The following is a 23,052-nucleotide window of genomic DNA, read 5'->3' as shown; positions in this document are numbered from 1 at the left end:
GGCATCCTTGTAATATCTCTGATATTACAAGGATAGTTGTATAACTGTTGATTTATTTATATATTGATTAGGGCTTGGAGGTCGTGCATTCTTATTGCCGCCCCAGCCATTGTGCTCTCTCTCTCTCTCTCTCTGTGTGTGTGTGGGTCCTGTAGATGCTATACCAGATCTCAAAACTTTTATGGTATCAGAGCTTGCGTGAAGAAGATCTGGAATAGCAGATCGTGAACAGCGTGCGTGAAGAAGATCTGGAATAGCAGATCGTGAACAACGTGCGTGAAGAAGATCTGGAATAGCAGATCGTGAACAGCGTGGGTGAAGAAATTCTGAAATAGCAGATCGTGAACAGCAGCAATCAGCAGATCGAGAACAGCGTGTTCAGCGTAAACAGCGTGTTCAGCGTAAACAACGTGTTCATCCCAAATCTCATCAACACCCATTTCCCGATCGTGAACAGCAGCAATCAGCAGATCGAGAACAGCGTGTTCATCAGATCGAGAACAGCGTGTTCAGCGTGAACACCGTGTTCAGCGTGAACAGCGTGTTCATCCAAATCTCCCCTTCTGAAAGTTGGTACCTTTATTTTCCTTTCAGCGTGAACAACGTGTTCATCGACTGTGTTCATCCCAAGTTCCTTCTTTTCTGTTACTCTATCGTCTGTGCTGGTTCCATTTTTTTTTTCTCTTGCCTAAACATCACCAACTGTTGTTTCATTTCCTCTTTGCTGTTTTAGTGTTCTTTGTGCAACACTTTTGGTCGTACAGGTATATGCCCTATTACAGTTTTTACTGATTGATTAAGTGATCTCAAATCTGTTTATTTCTTTTCATTCATCGTGTTTTGCTTATTCATTATTCCACTGATATGGATTATTCTTCATCTTCGTCATCCGGTCCCTCTGCCAATTTCTTGAGTCAGCTCGTTACAGAAAAACTTACTCATTCTAATTTTTTGACCTGGAAAAGGCAAATCCTTCCTTTTATACGGAGTCAGGATCTCGATGAACATTTAGATGGTTTAGTTCCTATACCACCACGGCTTATTTTGCAGGAAACCAAGGATGAGAAGGGTGACACAATTACCATTTCCATTAAGAATCCAGAGTATACAGCTTGGAGGAAGCGGGATCAGTCTTTGGTTGCTTATATTACGTCAACACTCTCTCAAGAAGTGTTGGTTACTCTTTCAGATGATTGCACTGCGGCAGATCTGTGGAGTAAGTTGTCTCAAACATACTCTCAGATATCAGAAGCCCGAGTTATGTACTTAAAACATGAATTTCAAAGTTTGAAGAAAGGCTCCATGACAGTCATGGAATACATAGGCCGCTTGAAGAGTATCACTGATCAATTGGCTGTTGTTGGAAGTGCTATTGAAGATAAAGATAAAGTTCAACAACTTCTCAATGGATTGGGTCCTGATTTTGACATGTTTACCATAGCTTTATCATGCCTCCCTCACTTGCCTACTTTTGACGACCTCCAAGCGAAACTTCTTCAGCATGAGATGATTATGAAGCAAAGGGCAGAAGGAAATGAATCAGCTCGTCCTCATTCAGTTTTGGCCATGGACACTTCTGTAGGTTTTGGACGAGGGAATGGAGGTCATCAAGGAGGCAGAGGCCGCGGACGTTTCGGGCAGGGAGGACGTGGTATCTTGCCTACACCTAATATTTCAGGGGCTTTTAATACAGGGAATCAGAGGAGAGTGCCCACTTGTTTCTTATGTAACAAAAGAGGACATGTGAAAGCTGATTGTTGGTTCAATCCACAGAATAGAGGAAAAATAAACAAAATTGAGAATAAATCAGCTACTGCTCTGGACACAAAAGTGCCATCCACAGATGTGCAACAACTTTTGTTATCAGCATTGTCACAGATGTCGATCAAGCAAAATGAACAAGGCGAATGGTATGTTGATTCAGGTGCCGCCACGCATGTTACGGGTAATGCGGGTAAGTTATCTCACTTATTGCCTTACTTTGAAAAAGGTAGTATAGTTACGGGAGATGGAACTTATCACTCCATTAGTCATACTGGCAATGCACATATCCCTATGTCAAAGTCCTCACTTCACTTGTCCAATGTCCTTCTTGCTCCTAATATTAAAAAGAACATTGTTTTTGTAGCTAAACTTGTTGACGATATGAATTCTTCCGTCGAATTTACTCCCTCTTCTGTTTATGTTAAGGATCTACGAACGAAGGAGACGTTCACTAAGGGGGAGTGACAAGGAAACATGTACGTCTTCAAGGAGATTCCTTCAGTGTCTTCGTCTTCAGTCACAGTCCTCCAGTTGCACTCGTCCAAGCATTCTTCAGTGTCTTCGCCTTCAGAGTCTTTGTTTTTTCCTTCATTGAAAGTTTTTAATTCATCTCATTGTAATAAGCCAGATATTTGGCATAGTCGTTTGGGACATTGTAGTCGAGGTTTCGTTGAAAATCTTGTATCTGATGGTCTCCTTCCAGAGTCTAGTTTATGTTCATTTTCTGATGATAATAATAAATATTCTTGTAACGCCCCAAAATTTCGACTTGTGATTTCGAAAATTTTATCTAAAAACCTTTCAAAAATTTAAAGTTTTAACTTTTAAAAATGACAGCGGAAGACATTTAGAAAGGAACACAAGTCAACAATTCTGGGTACGTTAGCTGAAAAACCATCATTCACATGTACAACAACTTAAAGAAATTTAAGAAATAAGGCAATAGATTAAAATCTGCAATTTATTACAAAATGAGCATTTTATTCCAAAGTTCAATAAATCTAAGAAAACTCCAAAAAGTCCCAGAGCCAAGCCGCCAGCAGAAAGAAGATGAATCTTGATCCACGTTGCACCACGCCATCGGCCGCCAGTGAAGTCCTACTCCTCACCTGCCCATGAAATGGGTCAGTTTCATAACAAACCAGTAGGTGCACGAACAGATAAGCAGAATGAAAATAAAACAGGACATTCATGAGATAAACAGTTATGATATTTAAGCAACTTTAGTCTATTCTAACAAATGTAATAAGTGCAAAGAGTTGTTAGTTGAAGCAGTGTAAGTCTCAGTCATCTACAACTATTCATGAATATATTCTTTAAGTTCTAATATTAACTGGCCTGTGGGTACGCACAGACGCGAAACGTAGAAACAGCCGAGACCGATCCGGGGGTTTATTATGTCAGGTGTTTTCATTAACCCGGATGGCTGACTGAGTCTGCTCCTAAGGGGACGGTCAGTGACCAAGAGAGTAAATCCCCAAAGGCATTCGTGGCCCATGGATGCATCCAACTTCTGCAGAAGTGCCTGGGAGTTACCACCTAGGATAATTTATGGTAATCCCAATTCCCCTAACTCCGATGACTGGAGAAAACCGAGTCTTTTGCCCGTGGGGTGGTTGTTAACAACCTGTCCATCGGAGTCTTTGTACCATCCATCCTCTCCCTTGATGAACCGTGAAGATCGGATGGGTACGACGGGGGTTTCTTAACCGCCGCCCCATCCTACATGCTCTGGTCCATTAGACCCACTCGAGCATCTTGCCTGTGAAGGCGAATGATCACCATTTATGTGATCTCAGCATTGTGTTAATTGCACTCATCGAGGTTGCTACAACCTCATCATCCCACCATCGTAACCCACATGGGACGTACTTGTCCAAAAGTACGATCGTACCTTCCTAGAGGTACAACTACGATGAGAGGGCAACATAATGTTTTATGATTCTTTTGGTTCATGCATAACATGAATTGCTCTCTGAGCAGAGGGGCCTGTGGAGGCCGGTATTATCTCATGGATATCAATAAGGAGTTTCTTAATCACTTTGAGGTACTGAATGACCTCCCGTACTATTTGTATCATACTTATCTTCAGGTCTAATTACGAAAGTAAATTTGTGGGTTCTCGATAGATAACCCATCACAAGGTTTTATAAATGTCTGTATTATGCTTGGCATGCTCGAATACTAAGAATCAAGAAGTCGCATCCAAGATTCATTAGGCAATAATCAATAAGGCATTTATAGTAACTTATAACAGTGAGCAAGGCGAAAATATAGGAATAAGGTCTTTCTAGCAATGAGTCTACTCGTAGAGCTTCAACAATAAGCATGAAATTTCAAAAGAATACAGATGCAGAAACACAACACAGATAATCACCAGTTAGGAAATTCTACGAGTGAGAATGCATGCCAAATAAACTATTCTATCACAAAATCCTTATAATTTTATTTCATTCTTACAAACCCATCGTGCGACTTTCCCCTACTTCGGGATGTCGTGCAGCTGCGTGCGTCTACGCGTGTAGATGATACAAGACTCGGGCCGCGGAGCCAGAGCGGGGGTCTGATGCGAGGTCTGCAACAGCTCTACTTTAATTATTATGCGGAGAAGTAGAAAAACAAGTCTGCCGATAGGAAAAGAGAGAGGCAGCAGGGGTGTGCCCCTGCTGGCCGAAAACAGACAAGCGACAGGGGACAAGCCCCTGCCTGTCGACAATAGCGGGGCGACAGGGGATGAGCCCCTGTCAAAACATAGCGTGGCGGCAGGGGGCCAACCCCTGCCGACAGCCACCAAGTGGCAGGGGCTGAGCCCCTGCCAACAGCATGAAGTGGCAGGGGCCGAACCCGTGCCGACAGCACACGGTGGCAGGGGCTGAGCCCCTGCCAACAACAATGAGATGGCAGGGGGCCAGCCCCAGCCAAAAGCACAGGACGGCAGGGGCCAACCCCTGCCGACAGCAAGAAGTGGCAGGGGCTGAGCCCCTGCCAACAACACACAGTGGCAGGGGTTGAGCCCCTGCCGACAGCACACAGTGGCAGGGGCTGAGCCCCTGCCGACAACAATGAGATGGCAGGGGGGGCAGCCCCTGCCAAAAGCACAGGACGGCAGGGGCCAACCCCTGCCGACAGCAAGAAGTGGCAGGGGCTGAGCCCCTGCCAACAGCACACAGTGGCAGGGGCTGAGCCCCTGCCGACAGCAATGAGATGGTAGGGGGGCCAGCCCCTGCCAAAAGCACAGGACGAACCCCTGCCGACAGCAAGAAGTGGCAGGGGCTGAGCCCCTGCCAACAACACACAGTGGCAGGGGCTGAGCCCCTGCCGACAGCAAGAAGTGGCAGGGGCTGAGCCCCTGCCGACAACACTGGACGGCAGGGGGGACCGTCCCTGCCGAAGGCCACAAGGTGGCAGCAAAAACAAAAAAAGAAGGGGGTGTCGCATGGGCCTCAGGTCCCCTGTCGGCCCTCCGGCGAACCCCAGCGAGAGAAGGGGACGACAGGGGCCGCGTAGGCCACCTGTCGGGGCCCCGATGGCACAGGGAGGCGGTGGGAGGCCGCGGCAGTGGCTGTGAGCCGCCTGCCGGCCTCTCGGCGAGGTGACAGGGAGGGGGGTGAGGAAGAAAAGAGGGAGGAGAAAATGGAAGAACGGCGTACCTGGGAGTGGTGGTCGGCGTCGGCGGCGGGCGCAGCAGGGAAGGAGACCGGTGCGAGGGGGAGGAAGCTCGAGAGGGGAGGTGTGCCTCCCCTCGCCCTCCTGCAATGCTCTTAAAGAGCTCGGGGGGTGCGATGAAAGGGAAAACCTCGGTGGGTTTCCCCAATCTACCCGAAAACGAAGGGGGAGAAGTGGGGGGGGGGGGGGGGGGTGCGGCGCTCGGGATCCTGCGTCGGGTTACTTAAAACCCTAAAGAAAATGGGTCCGGGTCGGGTCCGGACCCGACCCGGCCCGGGTCCAAAACAAATTTTTTTTTTTGTTGTGGTTTTTACAATTCTTCATGCGAACTCTGCAAAAGTCATGTTCTTCCTTTTCATATTATAAATAAAAGAGCTTCAAAGCCATTTGAGATTATTTGTTCTGATGTTTGGGGACCCACACCTATTCCCTCTCTTTCTGGCAGTCGTTACTATGTTATCTTTATTGATTCCTATTCCCGTTATACTTGGATATATTTCTTAAAACACAAGCATGAAGTTTTTCAAATATTTCGGGAATTCCATTCGATGGTCAAAACAAAGTTTGCCTGTGATATTGTGCATTTACAATGTGATGGTGGAGGAGAGTATTCATTGAACGAGTTTATTGCCTTTCTTCGGGATAAAGGAATAAGTCGACAGGTTTCTTGCCCTCATACTCCTCAACAAAATGGGGTTGCAGAGAGGAAACATAGGCATATGTCGAGAGCGCGATGAGCATGTTACATGATAGCAATGTGCCCGTTAGTCTCTGGACAGAAGTTTTTCACACATCTGTTCATATCATAAATCGTCTTCCTATGGCACTTTTGGATCGGAAATCTCCCTATTATACTTTATTCGGGCAACATCCCTCTTACGATGAGCTGCGTGTTTTTGGTTGTGTATGTTATGTACATGTTGATTCATCTCTGCGAAATAAGTTTCAGGACAAGGCTGTCAAGTGCAGATTTGTTGGGTATGCAGATGAATACAAAGGTTATCAATGCTATGACCCTACTACAAAACGTATTAGGACCTCTAGAAATGTTGTTTTTGACGAACGAAATTTTCAGGTTAATGACTCTGCAGCGTTGCCATCTCGAGAATTAGAAGTATATGATCCATGGATGAGCGCAGATCTTTTTGCTAATACCAGAGAAACATGTCAGACAAATTGTCCTCCCTTCAGCTTGAGTAGGGAATTGAATGACTCACAGATGCATGTTGAATTATCTCCAATTGAGTCTCCAGCTCAGCCACCCCCAGTAGAACGCTTCTCTGGACAGATATATACTAGACGGGACAAAAATACTGAGCCGAGGAATGTGGAAAGCATGGCCAATGATTCGGCTCAAAGGCCGTCACGCATTAAGCATCCTATTCAACGATGGGTGAGTTATGAGACCTTCTCCCTTGATTTCCAGTTGTTTATGTCTCAGCTCACAAAACAGGATGAACCCACTTGTTTTAATCAAGCTCTTCAATCCCGTCATTGGACTGAAGCTATGAATGAAGAAATGGAAGCTCTTCATGAATGCCAGACTTGGGAAATAGTCCCTCGGCCAGAAGGAAAGAATGTAGTTGGCTCCAAATGGGTTTATAAAACAAAGTATAAGCCTGAAGGAAGTATTGACAGATATAAGGCGCGACTTGTTGCTCGAGGATTCACACAACAATATGGTGAAGACTACGATGAAACTTTTAGTCCGGTAGTCAAAATGGGTACTATTCGTGTCATCATATCCCTAGCAGTCGATCGAGGTTGGAGCCTTAGCCAGATGGATGTTAAAAATGCATTTTTGCATGAAATTTTAAAGGAAGAAGTGTATATGGAGCAACCTCCTGGTTATGCCGAGAAGGATCCTACTGCCTGGGTGTGCAAACTAAGGAAATCTCTATATGGGTTGAAACAGGCGTCTCGTTCCTGGTTTGAAAGTTTCTCTATGCAAATTCAGAGTTATGGTTTTAGAAGATGCTCTCTGGATCACTCACTTTTTATTTACCAAAAGGCAGACATTGTTATACTTCTTCTTATATATGTTGATGACATTGTGATCACTGGGAGTTCAGATAATCATGTGCAAGACGTGAAGCAGTTTTTAATGAAAACTTTCAAGATGAAAGATTTAGGGGAGTTGAGGTACTTTCTTGGTGTGGAAGTTGACAGACAACAAGACACATTGACACTCATGCAACACAAGTACACTCTTGACCTTCTGGAAAGAGCCGGCATGACGAATTGCAAACCAGTCAGTACTCCTAGTGTATTACATCAAAGGCTGAGCTCTGAAGATGGTCATCTTTGTGTCAACCCTACAATGTATAGAAGTCTCGTGGGAATGTTACAGTACTTGACCTTTACCAGACCTGATATAGTTTATGCTGTCAATCAGGTATCCCAGTTTATGCATGCTCCAACGGAGGGTCATATGGAAGCTGTGAAGCACATTCTACGCTATTTAAAAGGAACTATAGGAGACGGACTTGTTTATCGCAAGAACGATAATCTGGATAAAGGACATGAACTCATCACTTATACAGACGCAGATTGGGCAGGGGATCCAGATGAGAGACGATCTGTCTCTGGATATTGTGTTTATATTGGACACAATTTAGTATCCTGGAGCAGCAGAAAACAAAAGGCAGTGGCACGATCGAGTACAGAGGCTGAATACAGATCGATGGCTGCAGGCATGGCAGAAGCCACATGGATTAGACACTTATTGAGTGATCTTGGGGAGACAATTATTCAATCTTTTCTTCTATGTGACAATCAAAGCACAATAAACATTGCATGTAATCCTATCCAGCATAGCAGAACGAAGCACATTGAGATTGATCAACATTTCATACGGCAGAAAGTCGAGATGAAGGAGATAGAATTACATTATGTTCGAACAGAAGATCAAGTGGCAGACTTGTTTACCAAGGGGTTAACAGGACGTCAATTTTGGCTATTGAAGAGCAAGTTGTACATGATCCAAAATCACGTACAACTTGAGGGAGGGTGTTAAAATATAGCTTGCGTATGGATCTGGATCCAGATCCATACGCATGGTATGTTAATATAACACATGCTGTATATTTCTCATTAATGGCGTCCTTGTAATATCTCTGATATTACAAGGATAGTTGTATAACTGTTGATTTATTTATATATTGATTAGGGCTTGGAGGTCGTGCATTCTTATTGCCGCCCCAGCCATTGTGCTCTCTCTCTCTCTCTCTGTGTGTGTGTGTGTGTGTGTCCTGTAGATGCTATACCAGATCTCAAAACTTTCAAAACAGTGAGTTGAAAACATTAAAAGATTTCTCAAAACACATTTTGAAATAACTGGTTTGAGGTTTTTAAAGTATTTTCTTGGTATAAAAGTTGTTTATTCTTCTAGAGGTTACTTGCTGACTCAATCTAAATTTGTTGGATATTATTGCCAAGTCTGGTATTTTAGATGATAAGGAGGTTGACACTTCCGAAGTCGTAAATGTCAAAATTAAGATTGATGATGGGGAATCACTTAAAAATGCACCACCATACAAACAACTTGTCGGGGCACTGTCATATCTCTCAATTACGAGACCTAGCATTGCGCATGCAGTTCACATAACAAGCCAGTTTTAACACGCTCTCACCACTGCTCTTATGAGAGCAATTTTGCGCATTATTAGATATATTAAAACTTTTGTTTTTCGAAGACTTTTCTTGTCTACTTCTTCATTATTAGATTTAATTGCTTATACTAATGCTGATTGAGAAGGTGATCCCAACAACTGACACTCAACAACGGGTTTTTGTGTGTTTTTAGGTGACTCGTTGATTTTATGGAGATGTAAGAAGCAACATCTTTCTTCAACTGAAGAACAATACAGAGTCATGGCTACAACCACTATAGAAGTGGTTTGACTAAGAAGATTGCTCGTTGACATGAGAGTCCAAATTAAAGGAGCATCTAGAATATATTGTAACAACGAAAGGTCCATCTACATTGCTAGCAATCAGAATGGACTCACTATGTTCGAGGGGAGTATCTACATGGCACTATTGATTTTTCATATGTTACTTATGAATATCAGTTGACGGATTTCTTAACTAAACCTCTCGTTGCTCGTAGATTTCACTTTTTGGACAAACTTTTGGTTATCTAACTGTAAGTTTGAGGGGGATTGTTATAATATATATATATAAAGTAACTAGGTAACTTTAGGTTTTTACCCTTTTTTTCTTTTTGGTTTGATTCCAGCTAGTCAACAAAGGTTGACTAGTCAAACTTAAGGGATGTTGAGAGTGTCCAATGGCTCTATTCAGAGTCGTTGGGCCTCTCCCAATGTCTCCTTGGAGGCTCTTTGGAATGTGTATATAAAGGGGTGAAGACCCCTCACTAATGTAATGTTTCTTGCATGGATTCCATTTGACTAAAACAATATTTTTTATTTGTTAGTGTTTTGTGTGCCCATTGAGTGGGTTTTGTGTGTGAGCCTATTTATGGTTGTTTGTGTGTTCATCTTGGTGTTTTTGTTGATTTTATTGTAACTCTTTTGTGTATCCACTTTGGTGATTTGAAGAACATTGTTGGATGTTCTTATTTCCTTACATGCCACACTTACTCTTGAAGTGAGAGGTTTTTGATAGAGCACACTCCAAGTGGCATGGGCAACAGATTGACTGGATTGGGAAGGAGAGAGGGATCTTCTAGTTGTCCTACGGGTCTGATACCAATCGGTTCTTTTTTCTTTTTGGTTTAATCTTAATTTTATGTCTGAAAATATTCGTGGCATTATTCATGTTGGGTTTCGACTTGCTTTGTTTGGGACCCACTATTTATTAGCTATATTGGTTTTGATATCTCATCAAGCCTGTCTGTCTGTTGTATACCCCTTTATCTGAATCCATTCATTATTTTTTCTCTCAAAAAAAACATAATGACATTTGGTACTACCCATTTTTTAAATAAACTAGATGTTTCTTTCCTCTTAAAAAAAAGAATTAGATGTTTGACTCTATTTGACCAATCCCGTACTAATAATATTTATTATTTAGAATGAGAATTTTATTTTTATTTTCTTGCATATTATAATTTTTGATATTATGTTATAATCTTATTTATGATATATAGTACGGAATGTTGGGCTGTCAAGAGACATCATATTTAAAAAATGAGTGTAGCTGAGATGGATGTGTGGAAATACAATAAAAGATAAGATTCAGAACGAGGAGATACGTAAGAAGGTAGGCGTTGCATCCATTGAAAATAAGATGAGAGAGAATCGTTTACGGTGGTTTGGACATATTCGACGAAGGCCTAATGATGCTCCAGTTAGAAGGATGGAGAAATGGAAAAATATATTAGTTAAAAGAGGTCGGGGTAGGCCTAGAATGACATGGATGGAGGTGATAGGAAAGGATATGAATGCTTTGAACCTCACCGAGGACATGGCATCAGATAGAAATGAATGGAGGAGAAGGATTCATGTGGAAGACCCAGAATGATTTTCTTTGTTGGTTCATATCGCCGACCCCAATTGTTTTGGGATGAAGGCGTAGTTGTTGTTGTTGTTATGATTTATTTAAAATTGGATATAGTTTTTAATTTGCTGAGATTTTCCCAAGATTTACCCAAGAAAAAACAATCTTTCCAAAATTTCCTGAGATATTCCCTTGCCAATGATTTCTCCATAACAGAATTTCTGACATCGGGTTCATCTGAAATGACTATCATTTGCATCAGAAAAGTGTGATTGTGACTGTTGACTCAGAGTTGGTGTCTAGACTCTAGATTGGAAACTGGCAGTCGCTTGGATATTAATCATCTCCTCCATCAAGCATTTATCACTATTGTTGTTCAAGAGTGGCTCATCCATACCTGTTAATGGTACAATAAGAAGTTGCCAGGAAAAGAGTTGTGGTATACAATGGGTTCTTTGTATATGTGAATATTCCTGTGTGCTTGCAATAATGCTGTAAATATGGAGAATACCCACGAAATTTGTACCAGCTTCAAACTTATAGTGAATCTTTTCCTATGTTTCTGGTTAAATTATTGCTTTATCAGCATATATCCATGAATTGTAGTAGAGCCACAATCCCAATTCAAAACATGTAGGGATGTAGAGTTGGTCTACTTTGCTCCCTGCTCAGATTGTTCAGTCTTAGGATTCCACACATTGAAACCTAGGATTCAGTGGAAAATTCTTGATTGTAACTTCTAATTCCATCCCCTTCCCGATCAGAAGCCTCCAGGAAGATGCTCCGAGTTCTCTAAGATATTTGATTGGTTGGTTGCCAAGGGCCAGTGATCAGCCATCAATCTGGATTTGTAACCAGTGCTATCAAAATAGGATTTTGTCATATGATACGAATGTTGCCATCTTGCATCAGAAAAAAAGATTAACAGACCATGTCAGAGCTATATGATATGTCCCTTTTTCGGTATTTGAAGTCTAAAACCTTTCATACATTGTTTTTATTCAATGGATAAGTTGATATCTGATATTCATAATAGGTTCGATCTCGTCCAAGTTAGCTGATAGTACCTTGTTGGTGCACATGTTTGTCAATCATCTGTAGGCAAATAGCTTGCTTTGACAATGCACCTTGTTTTTGGTTCTAATCATGAATTGGTTGTTACAGAATTTGACGACCTAATAACGAATGTATCTAAGTTTTTATATTTTCTTTAATTGTTTTTAGTTATATCTTTTACTGCATATTCTCTCATTTAATAATGAATATACAAATTACATTATCAGTGTACGTTATTATAACCTCACTGCATCGTTCGAACATTTGCTTTGAAAATTTTCAGGGTCACCAGAAACCAAGAATGCTATGGCTGCGTATCTGAGCGAGTTGGCTTTAACAAATGATGTTAAGGTACTTGTTGCCAAAACTGTGGGAGGAGCACTTGTTGACATCATGCGAAGTGGCAGTACTCAGGCTAGAGAATCTGCTTTGAAGGCACTTAACCAGGTATCATCATGTGAGACCAGTGCCAAGGTTCTCATCGACGCTGGGATCCTCCCTCCCCTTGTGAGAGATCTGTTCACTGTTGGTTTCCACCAGCTACCGATGAAGCTGAAAGAGGTCTCAGCAACCATTCTTGCCAACATTGTGAGCTCAGGGGTTGACTTTGATTGTATCCCTCTTGGACCTGATGGCCAGACTCTTGTGTCGGAAGACATAGTCCACAACCTTCTCCATCTTATCAGTAACACTGGGCCTGCTATAGAGACCAAGCTTCTTCAGGTGCTTGTTGGGCTGACTGGTTCTTCTGTAACCGTTCAGAATGTGGTCTCGGCCATCAAGAGCTCTGGTGCCACAATCAGCCTTATCCAGTTCATTGAAGCTCCACAAAGGGAACTACGAGTTGCATCCTTAAAGCTTCTCCACCACCTGTCTCCTCACATGGGTCAGGACCTTGCTGATAGCCTTAGGGCCACAGCCGGACAGCTGAGCAGCCTACTCAATGTAATTTCTCTTGATATTAATGGGATAACAGAAGAGCAAGCAGCTGCAATTGGCCTGTTGGCTTATCTTCCCTCTGAGGACTCCAATCTCACTAGGAGATTACTGGACGAAAGTGCTTTCGATACTGTTATTAGCCAGTTAATAAGAATTCAGAAGGGTGAGATACGGGGTGGTCGCTTTGTCACACCATATACAGAAGGTCTTGCGTGTGTTCTTGCAAGGGTCACTTACATGCTGCGAGAAGAACAAGATGCAGTGAGGTTAGCACAGGAGCATAATCTTGCAGGTTTGTTCACAGACTTACTTCAACCCAGTGGGCTCAATGAGGTGCAGAGGGCATCAGCCACAGCGCTGAAGAACCTTTCCTTGGAGTCAAAAAGATTGAGTAGACAACCGGAGGTGCCTAATCCTGGCTTATGTGCTTCAATTTTTGGTTGTTTCCCGAAGCAACCAACTGTAACAGGTCTCTGTCGGCTTCACTGTGGCATCTGTTCTTTGAAGGAGAGCTTCTGTCTTCTTGAAGGGCGGAACTGTGTCTCCAAGTTGGTCTCATGCTTGGACCACCAAAATGAGAAGGTAGTGGAGGCATCACTGGGAGCACTTTGCACACTGTTAGATGATACTGTGGATATTGAGCAGGGAATGCATGTCTTATGTGAATCAGAGGCTGTCAACCCAATTTTTGGCATCTTGCATGAGAACAGAACTGAGGGGCTGAGACAGCTTGCTGTTTTTGCGGTAGAGAGGCTTCTGAGGTTCGAAGTGATTGTCAATGATGTGGCTGGGGATCCTAATCTGACCACGTCCCTAGTGGATGCGTTCAAATATGGGGACTTCCGGATGCGGGAAATTGCCGAGAGAGCACTGAAGCATATTGACAGGATCCCCAACTTCTCCGGCGTGTTTCCGAAAACTCAGTAGCATTATGGTGTGATTGATTATTTGTCTCTTGAAGGCCATAGCTCTTGATACTTGATGGGGTTGCAGAAAGCTGATTATCTTTGTCTATTGAAGGCCATGTTTTTTTATAGCTCTTGATACTTGATGGGTTGCAGAAAGCTGATTATCTGTCTATTGAAGGCCATGGTTTTTGATATTTGATGGGTTGAGGAAAGCTGAAGCTCTGAGCTTCATTTTCTTCAGGGGCTGTTCTTCTCTAACCCTGCTCTGCTACGTTGTTGGTGCATGATGTCTGTCTTTGGTCTTTCACTGCAATCCTCCAAGCACTGAAGTATATCCTTGCCCATTTTCTAGGATTCTCTCTCTCTCTCTCTCTCTCTCTCTCTCTCTCTCTCTCTCTCTCTCTATATATATATATATATATATATATATATATATATATATATATATATATATCCCCTGTGTGTGTGTGAAATTATTTGTAATTCTTATTCAGATAAATTATGTTGTAAATCTTGGTTCTCACGTTTGATGGCATGGCATTTGATGAAGTTTTGTGAAGGCTCAAATCCAAGCTTTTGAGTTTCAATCAGCTGTGAGGTGATAAAAATTGGCAGGGGGACCTCAAGGGTTTTACTAACCAGAGGTCCCTTAATGTGCGGCCGGTGAGGGGGGGGGGGGGGGGGGGGGTGTTTCCCTTGGCGTGGCCAAAATCATTTATTAGCACCCCCACTGTCGTGGGTAGATGAGGTTATATTGTTTACATCTTGGTTATACTCAATCCCCATCAGACATATCACTTGATGAAAATGTGCATGGGCCCTCACATTTCTTAGTTTGGACGTACGGCTTCCAGATGGGGTGCAGTGAAGATCTAACATAACCCATTATCTGTTACCTATAATATGACCTGATCTCTCTCTGGGCATGATATGTTGATAAAAGCCATCAGTGAGCCATGTTATTATCGTCTTTCTACCATTTTTGTTAAAATATCAAACTCTCCCAGTAGTTCCACTTCTTGAGAACGCATAAATCAGATGGTTGTAACTTTCCTTATTTGGAGATCCATCTTTCACCATCCATCTTCTCCGTGAATTTGAATCTCTCTTCTTGTCAAAGAAATTGAACGCCAAAACATTTGAAGTTAATGGCTGGGTGCATGAAGCATGAAGTGTTTAAGAAGCTTCCTACATGAACATTGTTAAAACAGGCGCTTTTCACCTAAAATGAATTTTAACTCTTTTTTTTTTATCAAAATATTCAATATAAAGTAGATTTTATAATTAAAATTTATTAAAATAATATCATTCTTTTAAAATAAAAAAGAAACTTTTAATACCAAGAAAGTTCATTTTGGCATTTAGAAAAACAGGCTTTTCATGTTTCCAAAGCAAGTCTCATAAAGTATTAGAAGAGTCAAAGAAACATATAGGTTCATGCATTAAGGTTTGAAGAAGCTATCGGGACTGATGTGCACCCTCCCTTCTTGCATAAAGCATGGCTCTGAGTGTTACAGATGTCTGTGGTATGTTCAAACTGACGTGTTTACATGAGCTTCAAAAGCTTAAGATTAGGGGTGTCAATGGGTTGAACCTTCACCGATCAGATCCAACTCTGAGGTGTTAGTATCCGCCCCGACTGGACCTACCAAAAGTAAAACCATACCTGGGTCCTACAAGGGTAATACAAACAGAGCACGATAAATTACTGATTTTTTATACATTTTACTCAAAAAAGGATCTTAATGGGGATTTGGGACGGACCCAAGTCTGGTGAAATTTTATAAACCATACCCAACTTGATATTTTAATTGAACCACACACATGCGACCCAGATAGATACTCAGGCCCTTTTCTTTGTTACCAAACGATAACCCTACTCGATCCTTATGGACTGGGATCAAGTCATACCTGAACCATTGACACCCTTATTTAAGATCATTCCCAAGTATCCTAGTCGTTCATAGGCCTGCATTACGGGATCAAATGAGATAAATGGATGGTAAGGTCACACTCATAACCGAGGGATCTAAGGCCCTGTTTGGAAACTTGGAATTGGAGGACGCCGGAGTGGATCTGGGGAATACCCAGGACCACGACTGTTTGGGAAGGATGGAAAAAAAGGGACTGGGGTGTCATTTGCCACTTCCAGTTCCTCATTTCATCTACCACCTTAATGAGGTGGTAATTGCCAACTATCACCCTGGTTCCTACGCCAACAGAACTTCCGACTGCTCCAGTTACTCTTCCGATACCCTTCCAACATTGTAAATGAAGCATTAAAGTGGCATTTCAAACATACAACTGGTTGGAAGTGGTAAATCCCCATAATAGTTATACCAATGGCCGCAAACATTCAGATGGATTTACCAAAACCATGAGAACTATGGATTCTGTATTTGCATCCTTAGCTGCCACCGAAGCCGAGTTTTCGAACAGGGCCTAAGTTCAATTACCTCAAGGTTGTTGTCTCCAGCTTACCAATTCAAACAAAAAAGAAAGGGCCCTGCATCAAAATCTCAGCACTCATCATGCAACACCCCACATTTGACCATACAATTCCTGAACCCTATGACCAAATCAGTACTCAACAACTTTGAGAATTGAGTTATCCATCTTCAAGGAAGGCTCAACAATGAAGTGAGCAACCATATCTGGCACCTTATTTTCTTCCGGAGAGATTCTAGCTTGACCGTAGTCTTTTATAGTCTTTTGGTGTTGGGAACAAGGATATAATTAAGTTCTTCACCAAAAATAAGAAAAGTAATGCCGGCATAACTGATACTTTAGACCAACAGTCTGTCACTTCTGATGGTTGTGGGTTCAAGTTGTAGCCATGTTTGGTGGTTGCACACGATGGATGGTTCTTACCAGATTGTCACCATGGTTGTCCAATCTGCTGAACTCTATGGGTGTCTTTCATTTGAAATCAAGTTCAGTATGTTTGTGTCCCAAAGAGCAATAGTGATAAATGTTGAATTTTGAATCCACCGAAAAACTAAAATAGATCGTTAATTTGTTAGTGCTAAATCGTTGAAAAGAACATAATCTAAACTTGATGCGAAAGCGTACCTAAATTCATTGGTGCTCCGATAGATCTGTCACGGGTATGATCTTCCAAAACCTTTATACATGGCTTTGCCTTTTCTCTAGACCTAATGAGAGAGACATTTTCTCTTGATGATGATGGGGGAGCCAAAAGAGAATAATCACTATATATGATTTGGGGACCATAGAGGTCTCTACACATAATAAGATCATACTATATGAGATATCATATGGCTCAATCATATGAGATCATATAATACAGGTCTTAACCTTAGACAACGTATAATGTGTGATTGAGCATATGTAGGTCCACATGATTTTTCTAACAATCTCTCACTTGAGCTACATATGTTACCTTATAATCACATATTACAATCTTATGAACTCAAAAAACATTGTCTTATCAATTGATATATGTAACAATCTGGTCCATTGATCATGTCAAAATAGAACTAAAGTAGTCTTCATTACAAATATCATAATTGGACCCATCAATGACCACATATATTGACATAACCAAATAACATAGATCAAGTATGGATGTGAAACATAAAAATTATATGTGATGTGATCCAAACATGCCTATTTTCAATTGATCCTACCTTAATCTTTAGTGAGATCATGACAAATGAGTATAGAATGAAACCGAAACCTAAACTTTATACTGAAGTGGTAAAAAAAACTTTATTATATCATAGAACGTCTAAATACATACTTCCACTAAACCAACATATCATTAAATGATATAACAACCATTCGAGTAGTATGCTCGTGAAAGATCTTGGGCGGCAAACCTTTGGTAAGCGGATCCTCAATCATGGAGTTTGTGCCAATATGTTATATTGATATCTGACTATTCAACACTCTTTCTTTAATAACAAGAAACTTAATGTTAATATGATTTGACTTCGTCGAGCTCCTGTTTTTATTGGAATATAGTACTACTGAATTATTATCACAAAATAACTTTAGCGATCTTTCAACATTATCCAAAATTTGCAGTCTTTTAACAAAGTTACGTAACCATATTCCATGATTGGATGCCTCATAATAGGCTATGAACTTTGCTGTCATAGTAAAAGAAGCAATGAGTATATGCTTGGCACTCTTTCAAGAAATAACTCTCTTGACCAACAGAAAAACATAACCTGACATGGATCTACGATTGTCTTGGTATCTAACAAAGTCGGAATTAGAATACCCAATGATCTCCAACTGATCTGACTTCCTGTATGTGAGCATGTAACCTTTTGTTCTTTGTAAGTACTGCATAACCTGTTTGGCTGCTTTTCAATGATCAATATCTGGATTACTAAGATATCTGCCTAACATCTCAACAATATATGCTATGTCCGGACGTGTACACACTTGAGCATACATAAGACTTCCCACAACAGTTGCATAGAGAATCTTTCCATATCTTGAACTTCAAACTGATTTTTGGGGCACTGAGTGATACTAAACTTGTCTCCCTTAGCAACAGGGGTGTCACCTAGCTTACAATCCTTCATGCCAAATATATCCAAAATTCTTTCGATATAGCTTTTTTGCGACAACCCAAAAATACTTTGAGAACGGTCTCGACGTATCTGGATCCCTAATACAAAAGAGGTGTCACCAAGATCTTTCATTTTAAATTTCTTTATCAGAAATCTCTTAGTTTCATGCAATATGCCTATATCATTACTAGCAAATAATATGTCATCGATATATAAAACTAGAAAAATATATTTATTCCCATTGAACTTATGGTATATGCATTCATCAACTACATTCATCTCAAAATCAAATGAGAGGACAACTTGATAAAATTTATAATACCATTGACGAGAAGCCTTCTTAAGTATATAGATGGATTTATTTAATTTGCAAACCATTTCGTTTGCATTGACTGAGACAAAATATTCTTATTGCACCATATATATTGTCTCATCAATGTGACCATTAAAGAATGTAGTCTTTATATCCGTATGATACAACTCCAAATCATAATGAGCCACAAGTGCCGTCATAATTCTGAAAGAGTTTTTCGTAGAAACCGGTGAGAAAATCTCTGTATAGTCAATGCCTAGCTACACTTTGGGTAAACCCTTTTGCAACAAGACATACCTTATATCTTTCCACATTACCCATTGAATCTCTCTTGGTTTTAAATATCCATTTACAACCAATGGGTTTTATACCTTCAGGTAATGGGACAAGATCCCACACGTCATTGTCCTTCATGAATTTAATCTTCTCATGCATGTCATCTATCCACTTTTGAGAGTTAGAACTCTTTACAGATTGATGAAAGTTGATTGAATCATCTTCCCTTAAGCATGTATCAGCCTCATGTTCTTATAGAAAAATAATATAATCATCTAAAATTGTCCTTCTCCTCTCTCTAGTGGATTTTCTTAATGTCATTTGTTCTTGAGTTACTTGAGGTGTTTCTAGAGGTTATTGAGTTTGTACTCCAGGAGGAAAAACTTGATTTTGGATAGGAAGATCTAAAACATTGCCTTGATCTAGATTTGTTGGGACACTATTAGAAAAAGAAATCTGATCATTGGCAACAACAACTATAGGAAGAAAAATATACTCTTCTTTAAAAGTAATGTGTTTTACCTTATCACTTCCCCAAAACTCAGCATCCTCAAAGAAATAAGCATTTCTCGTCTCAACAAAGAACTTATTCACATGGTCATAAAATTTATAGCCCTTGGATCTTTCAGAATACCCAACAAAATAGCAGCTAACTGTTCTTAAATCTAGTTTTTTTCATGTAGCCTGCATGGCCTAGCCTTAGCTAGACATCCCCAAATATGAAAATATTTCATACTAGGTTTTTTGTCTATCCACATTTTATATGGGATCTTGGTTACTGCTTTAAATGGTACTATATACAATACCTAAGTTGTAGTCTTTAATGCCTCTCCTTAGAGGGACTCTAGTAAGGTAGAATGAAAAATCATACTCCTTACCATATCATTTAAGGTCTTTTTTTGTCTCTCAGCAACATCATTCATGCTAGAAGTACCTAACATGGTATACTGATGGACGATACTATATTCCTTTAAAAATTTAGCAAAGGGCCCTAGACATTATTCACCTGATCCATCATATCTACCATAGTATTCACCACCACGGTCATACCTGACGACCTTAATCCTTTTGCCAAGTTAGTTTTCAACTTCAGTCTTAAATTATTTAAACACATCCAGGGACTAAGACTTTTCATGAATTAAATATAGGTACCCATAATGAGAATAGTCATCTATGAATGTAATAAAATATTGTTGACCATTCCAAGAAGCTGTAGGAAATGACTCATAAATATCTGTATGAATTAGTTCTAAGACGTTTGTTCTTCTTTCGACACCTAATTTTCTTATATTTGTTCATTTCTCTTTTATACACTCAACACAAACCTGAAAGTCAGTGAAATCAAAGAAATCAAAAATTTTACTTGTCACAAGTCTTTCAATTCTTTGTTTGGAAATATGACCTAAATGCTTCTGTCATAATAAAGCAGAATTCTCATTTGTTAATTTTTGTTTTGTACCATGAGAACTTGAATACAAGGTTTTATTATATGAGACAACAATATTAAGTAAATATAGGTTATCAACCACAGATAAAGAACCGGTCCCACTAAGATTTGAATTAAGAAACAATTTAAATTGACTATTTCTAAATAAACAAGAATAACTAGATTTGTCTAATACGAAAATAGAAACCAAATTTTGTCTAAAAGATGGTACAATGTATATTTTTTTCAAATCTAAATAACTAACAATCTTTAATAGTAACATAAATGTCCATATTATCTCAACTTTAACTGATTTTTCATTGCCCACATAGATGAATCTTTCAACATCAATTGATGTTCGACAACTTAGACAACCCTTCATAGACACACTTATGTGAGTGGTAGCACCAGAATTCATCCACCAAGTGTGTTTGGGTACAGAAGTCAAATTAACTTTAGAACAAACCAAAGTAGAGCATATCTTTCTTTTCACGCCAAGCATGATATTTGGTAAAGTCCTTCTTCATGTGACCCTCTCCTTTGCAAAAGAAATAACTAGACTTTGAATCCTGATGTCTCTTTTATTTCTTCTGCGATGGAGGGTCTACTGCAGCTTCCTTATTCCTTTTCTTTTTCTTAAATTTGTTCTTAGAGGCTATTGCCAAATGAGCACTTTATGTCTTTTTTGCTTCATTCTTTCCTCTTTTTGCACATAGTGTGAAATGAGCACATTAAGAGTTCATTTGTCCTTTTGGTAGTTATAACTGATCTTAAATTGACAGTATTGTGCAGAAAGAGATATCAAAACTAAGTGCACGAGTAAGTCCTCAGACAACTCTAACTTTAGTGCCTTTAGTTTTGAAGCAAGATGTGACATTAGTATAATGTACTCTATAATATTTTCTTTACCTTTATACCTCATTGAAACAAGACTTGAAAAAAGAGTACTTGTCTCAGCCTTTTCGTTTTTAGCAAAATATTTTTTGATTTCTTCAAGGAACCTCTTAACATTAACTTCTTCAGACATAGTGCCCCTGAAGGATTCAAGAATTGCATATTTCATGATCATAAGACTTATGTGATTTGATCAATCCCACCACTGAGAGTTCCTTTTATCCTTCGTAAGAGCAAGTAGTTGATTATCTCAAAATGCAATATCCAAATCCATACATCTGAGAACAATCATAACGTTCTCTTTCCAGTTTTTGAAGTTAGAATCACTCAAAACAGGAATTAAATTTATATTTGCAGATATCGTAGAAGCAGAAGTATTAACTGAATCAAGAATAAAATAAGCTCACAATTAACATACATTTTTACATGTATTTTAACATAAAATAACATATTTAAACTGTAGTGAACCCTATTATAAGATACCTAGTACAACATTGACATTTATTTTTTGGACAGAAATATCAACTTGTAAGTGGTACTTTTATTACAGTAATCAAACATGAATAATTAATCATTTCAAACAATGAGCCTTTCTTTGAATCAACTTATTATTTACATGAAAAACCATACAACTGTCCCATATTTATTATTGAATATATATATATATATGAGCTTGGCCAAATAATAATCTTTCTTTGGGTCGATCACTATTTGCATGAACATCAAATATATAAATATCTCAATATTTCAAACGAGTCAATCTACACACGAGAGGTTATTTTGGTAACGTATTGTTTTAATCAACTCAATTAGAATATTGGATCTTTATTCTGAAAAGAATATCATGGTTCAAATACATCAATACATGCATATGAACAAAAAGAAAACATAAACACAATCCGTATAGGATTGAAAAATAATTGAAGATGACCCTCTAAAGTGACCCAAAATGCGTACTTAATGGTCCTGAATTTAAAAATAAAATTTCTTAATTTTTTTTTTATTATTACAAAGCTCATGAAAGGGTTCGGCCCATGGGATTGGGTCGGACCCATCAGCGGGTCAAATTAGGCTTGTCCCATCACAAATTAGACCCCCAACACCACAACCAGTACAAGGTCTGGGCTAACAAGTCAGGTCTGACCAGACCCGACCTGCGGGTCAGACCAAGCCTGGCCTGACACGGGTTTGGCCCGCCCACCGGTTCTGGTTCGATCCCCTTAACCTGATGGGGACCGAACCAGGTCAGCCCATAAGGCCTAACCCAGACTGGCCCAACTTGAGTTAGCTGAAAGGGACGTCGGACCACCCAATACTCATGGTCGAACCAGCCCAACATAGATGGCTGAATTGGCCCAGCCGACTGAGTCGGCTGAAGGCTGCCGAACCGTCTCGTGCCTAATGGCCAAACCGGCCTGGGACGATGTACCGGTTGGTTCCCGAGTCAACCCTGGGTCATCGGGTCGACAAAAGTTTGATTTGCTCGGGTCACTACAATGCCTAAAGACCGAACCAGTCGACTCACCCGACCAAATCATCTGAAGCCCAGAACCAGACATCGATAGCCGCAAACGGAGCATCGAACAAAATGTCGTTTCCCACCAATGGAGGGCCAAACCATATGCCAATTGTCGCTGACCCTCGAAAGACACCGCTGATGGTTGAATTTGGCCCAGGATGCCGACGAATATGCTTCATCCGGCGATGGCCGAATCCAATCCAGGATGCCAACAAACACGCTTCATCCGGCGATCTGAGCAGCAAGCCCCCCCTTCCCCCCCCCCCCCCCCCCCACCCTGT

At 40.4% G+C, this 23,052-nt stretch overlaps 1 protein-coding gene across 2 annotated transcripts in view; it reads left to right on the top strand.

The window, feature by feature from the left end:
- Positions 1-14,151, top strand: part of LOC149832659 (U-box domain-containing protein 43-like) — an 86,797-nt gene extending 72,646 nt beyond the window's left edge. For both annotated transcript variants that reach the window (XM_090014636.1, XM_090014635.1), the window contains exon 4: positions 12,233-14,151. In XM_090014636.1, coding sequence (XP_089870762.1) covers positions 12,233-13,815 — 1,583 coding nt within the window. In that variant the 3' untranslated portion in view covers positions 13,816-14,151. The remainder of the gene's footprint in view (positions 1-12,232) is intronic.
- Positions 14,152-23,052: the final 8,901 nt, after the last annotated feature.

The sequence above is a fragment of the Nuphar pumila genome, chromosome 7 (assembly GCF_984573655.1).
Source record: "Nuphar pumila chromosome 7, dmNupPumi1.hap1.1, whole genome shotgun sequence".
Taxonomy (NCBI): domain Eukaryota; kingdom Viridiplantae; phylum Streptophyta; class Magnoliopsida; order Nymphaeales; family Nymphaeaceae; genus Nuphar; species Nuphar pumila.
Note: the sequence above shows the minus strand (reverse complement) of the source record. Positions and strands in the feature narration are given on the sequence as shown.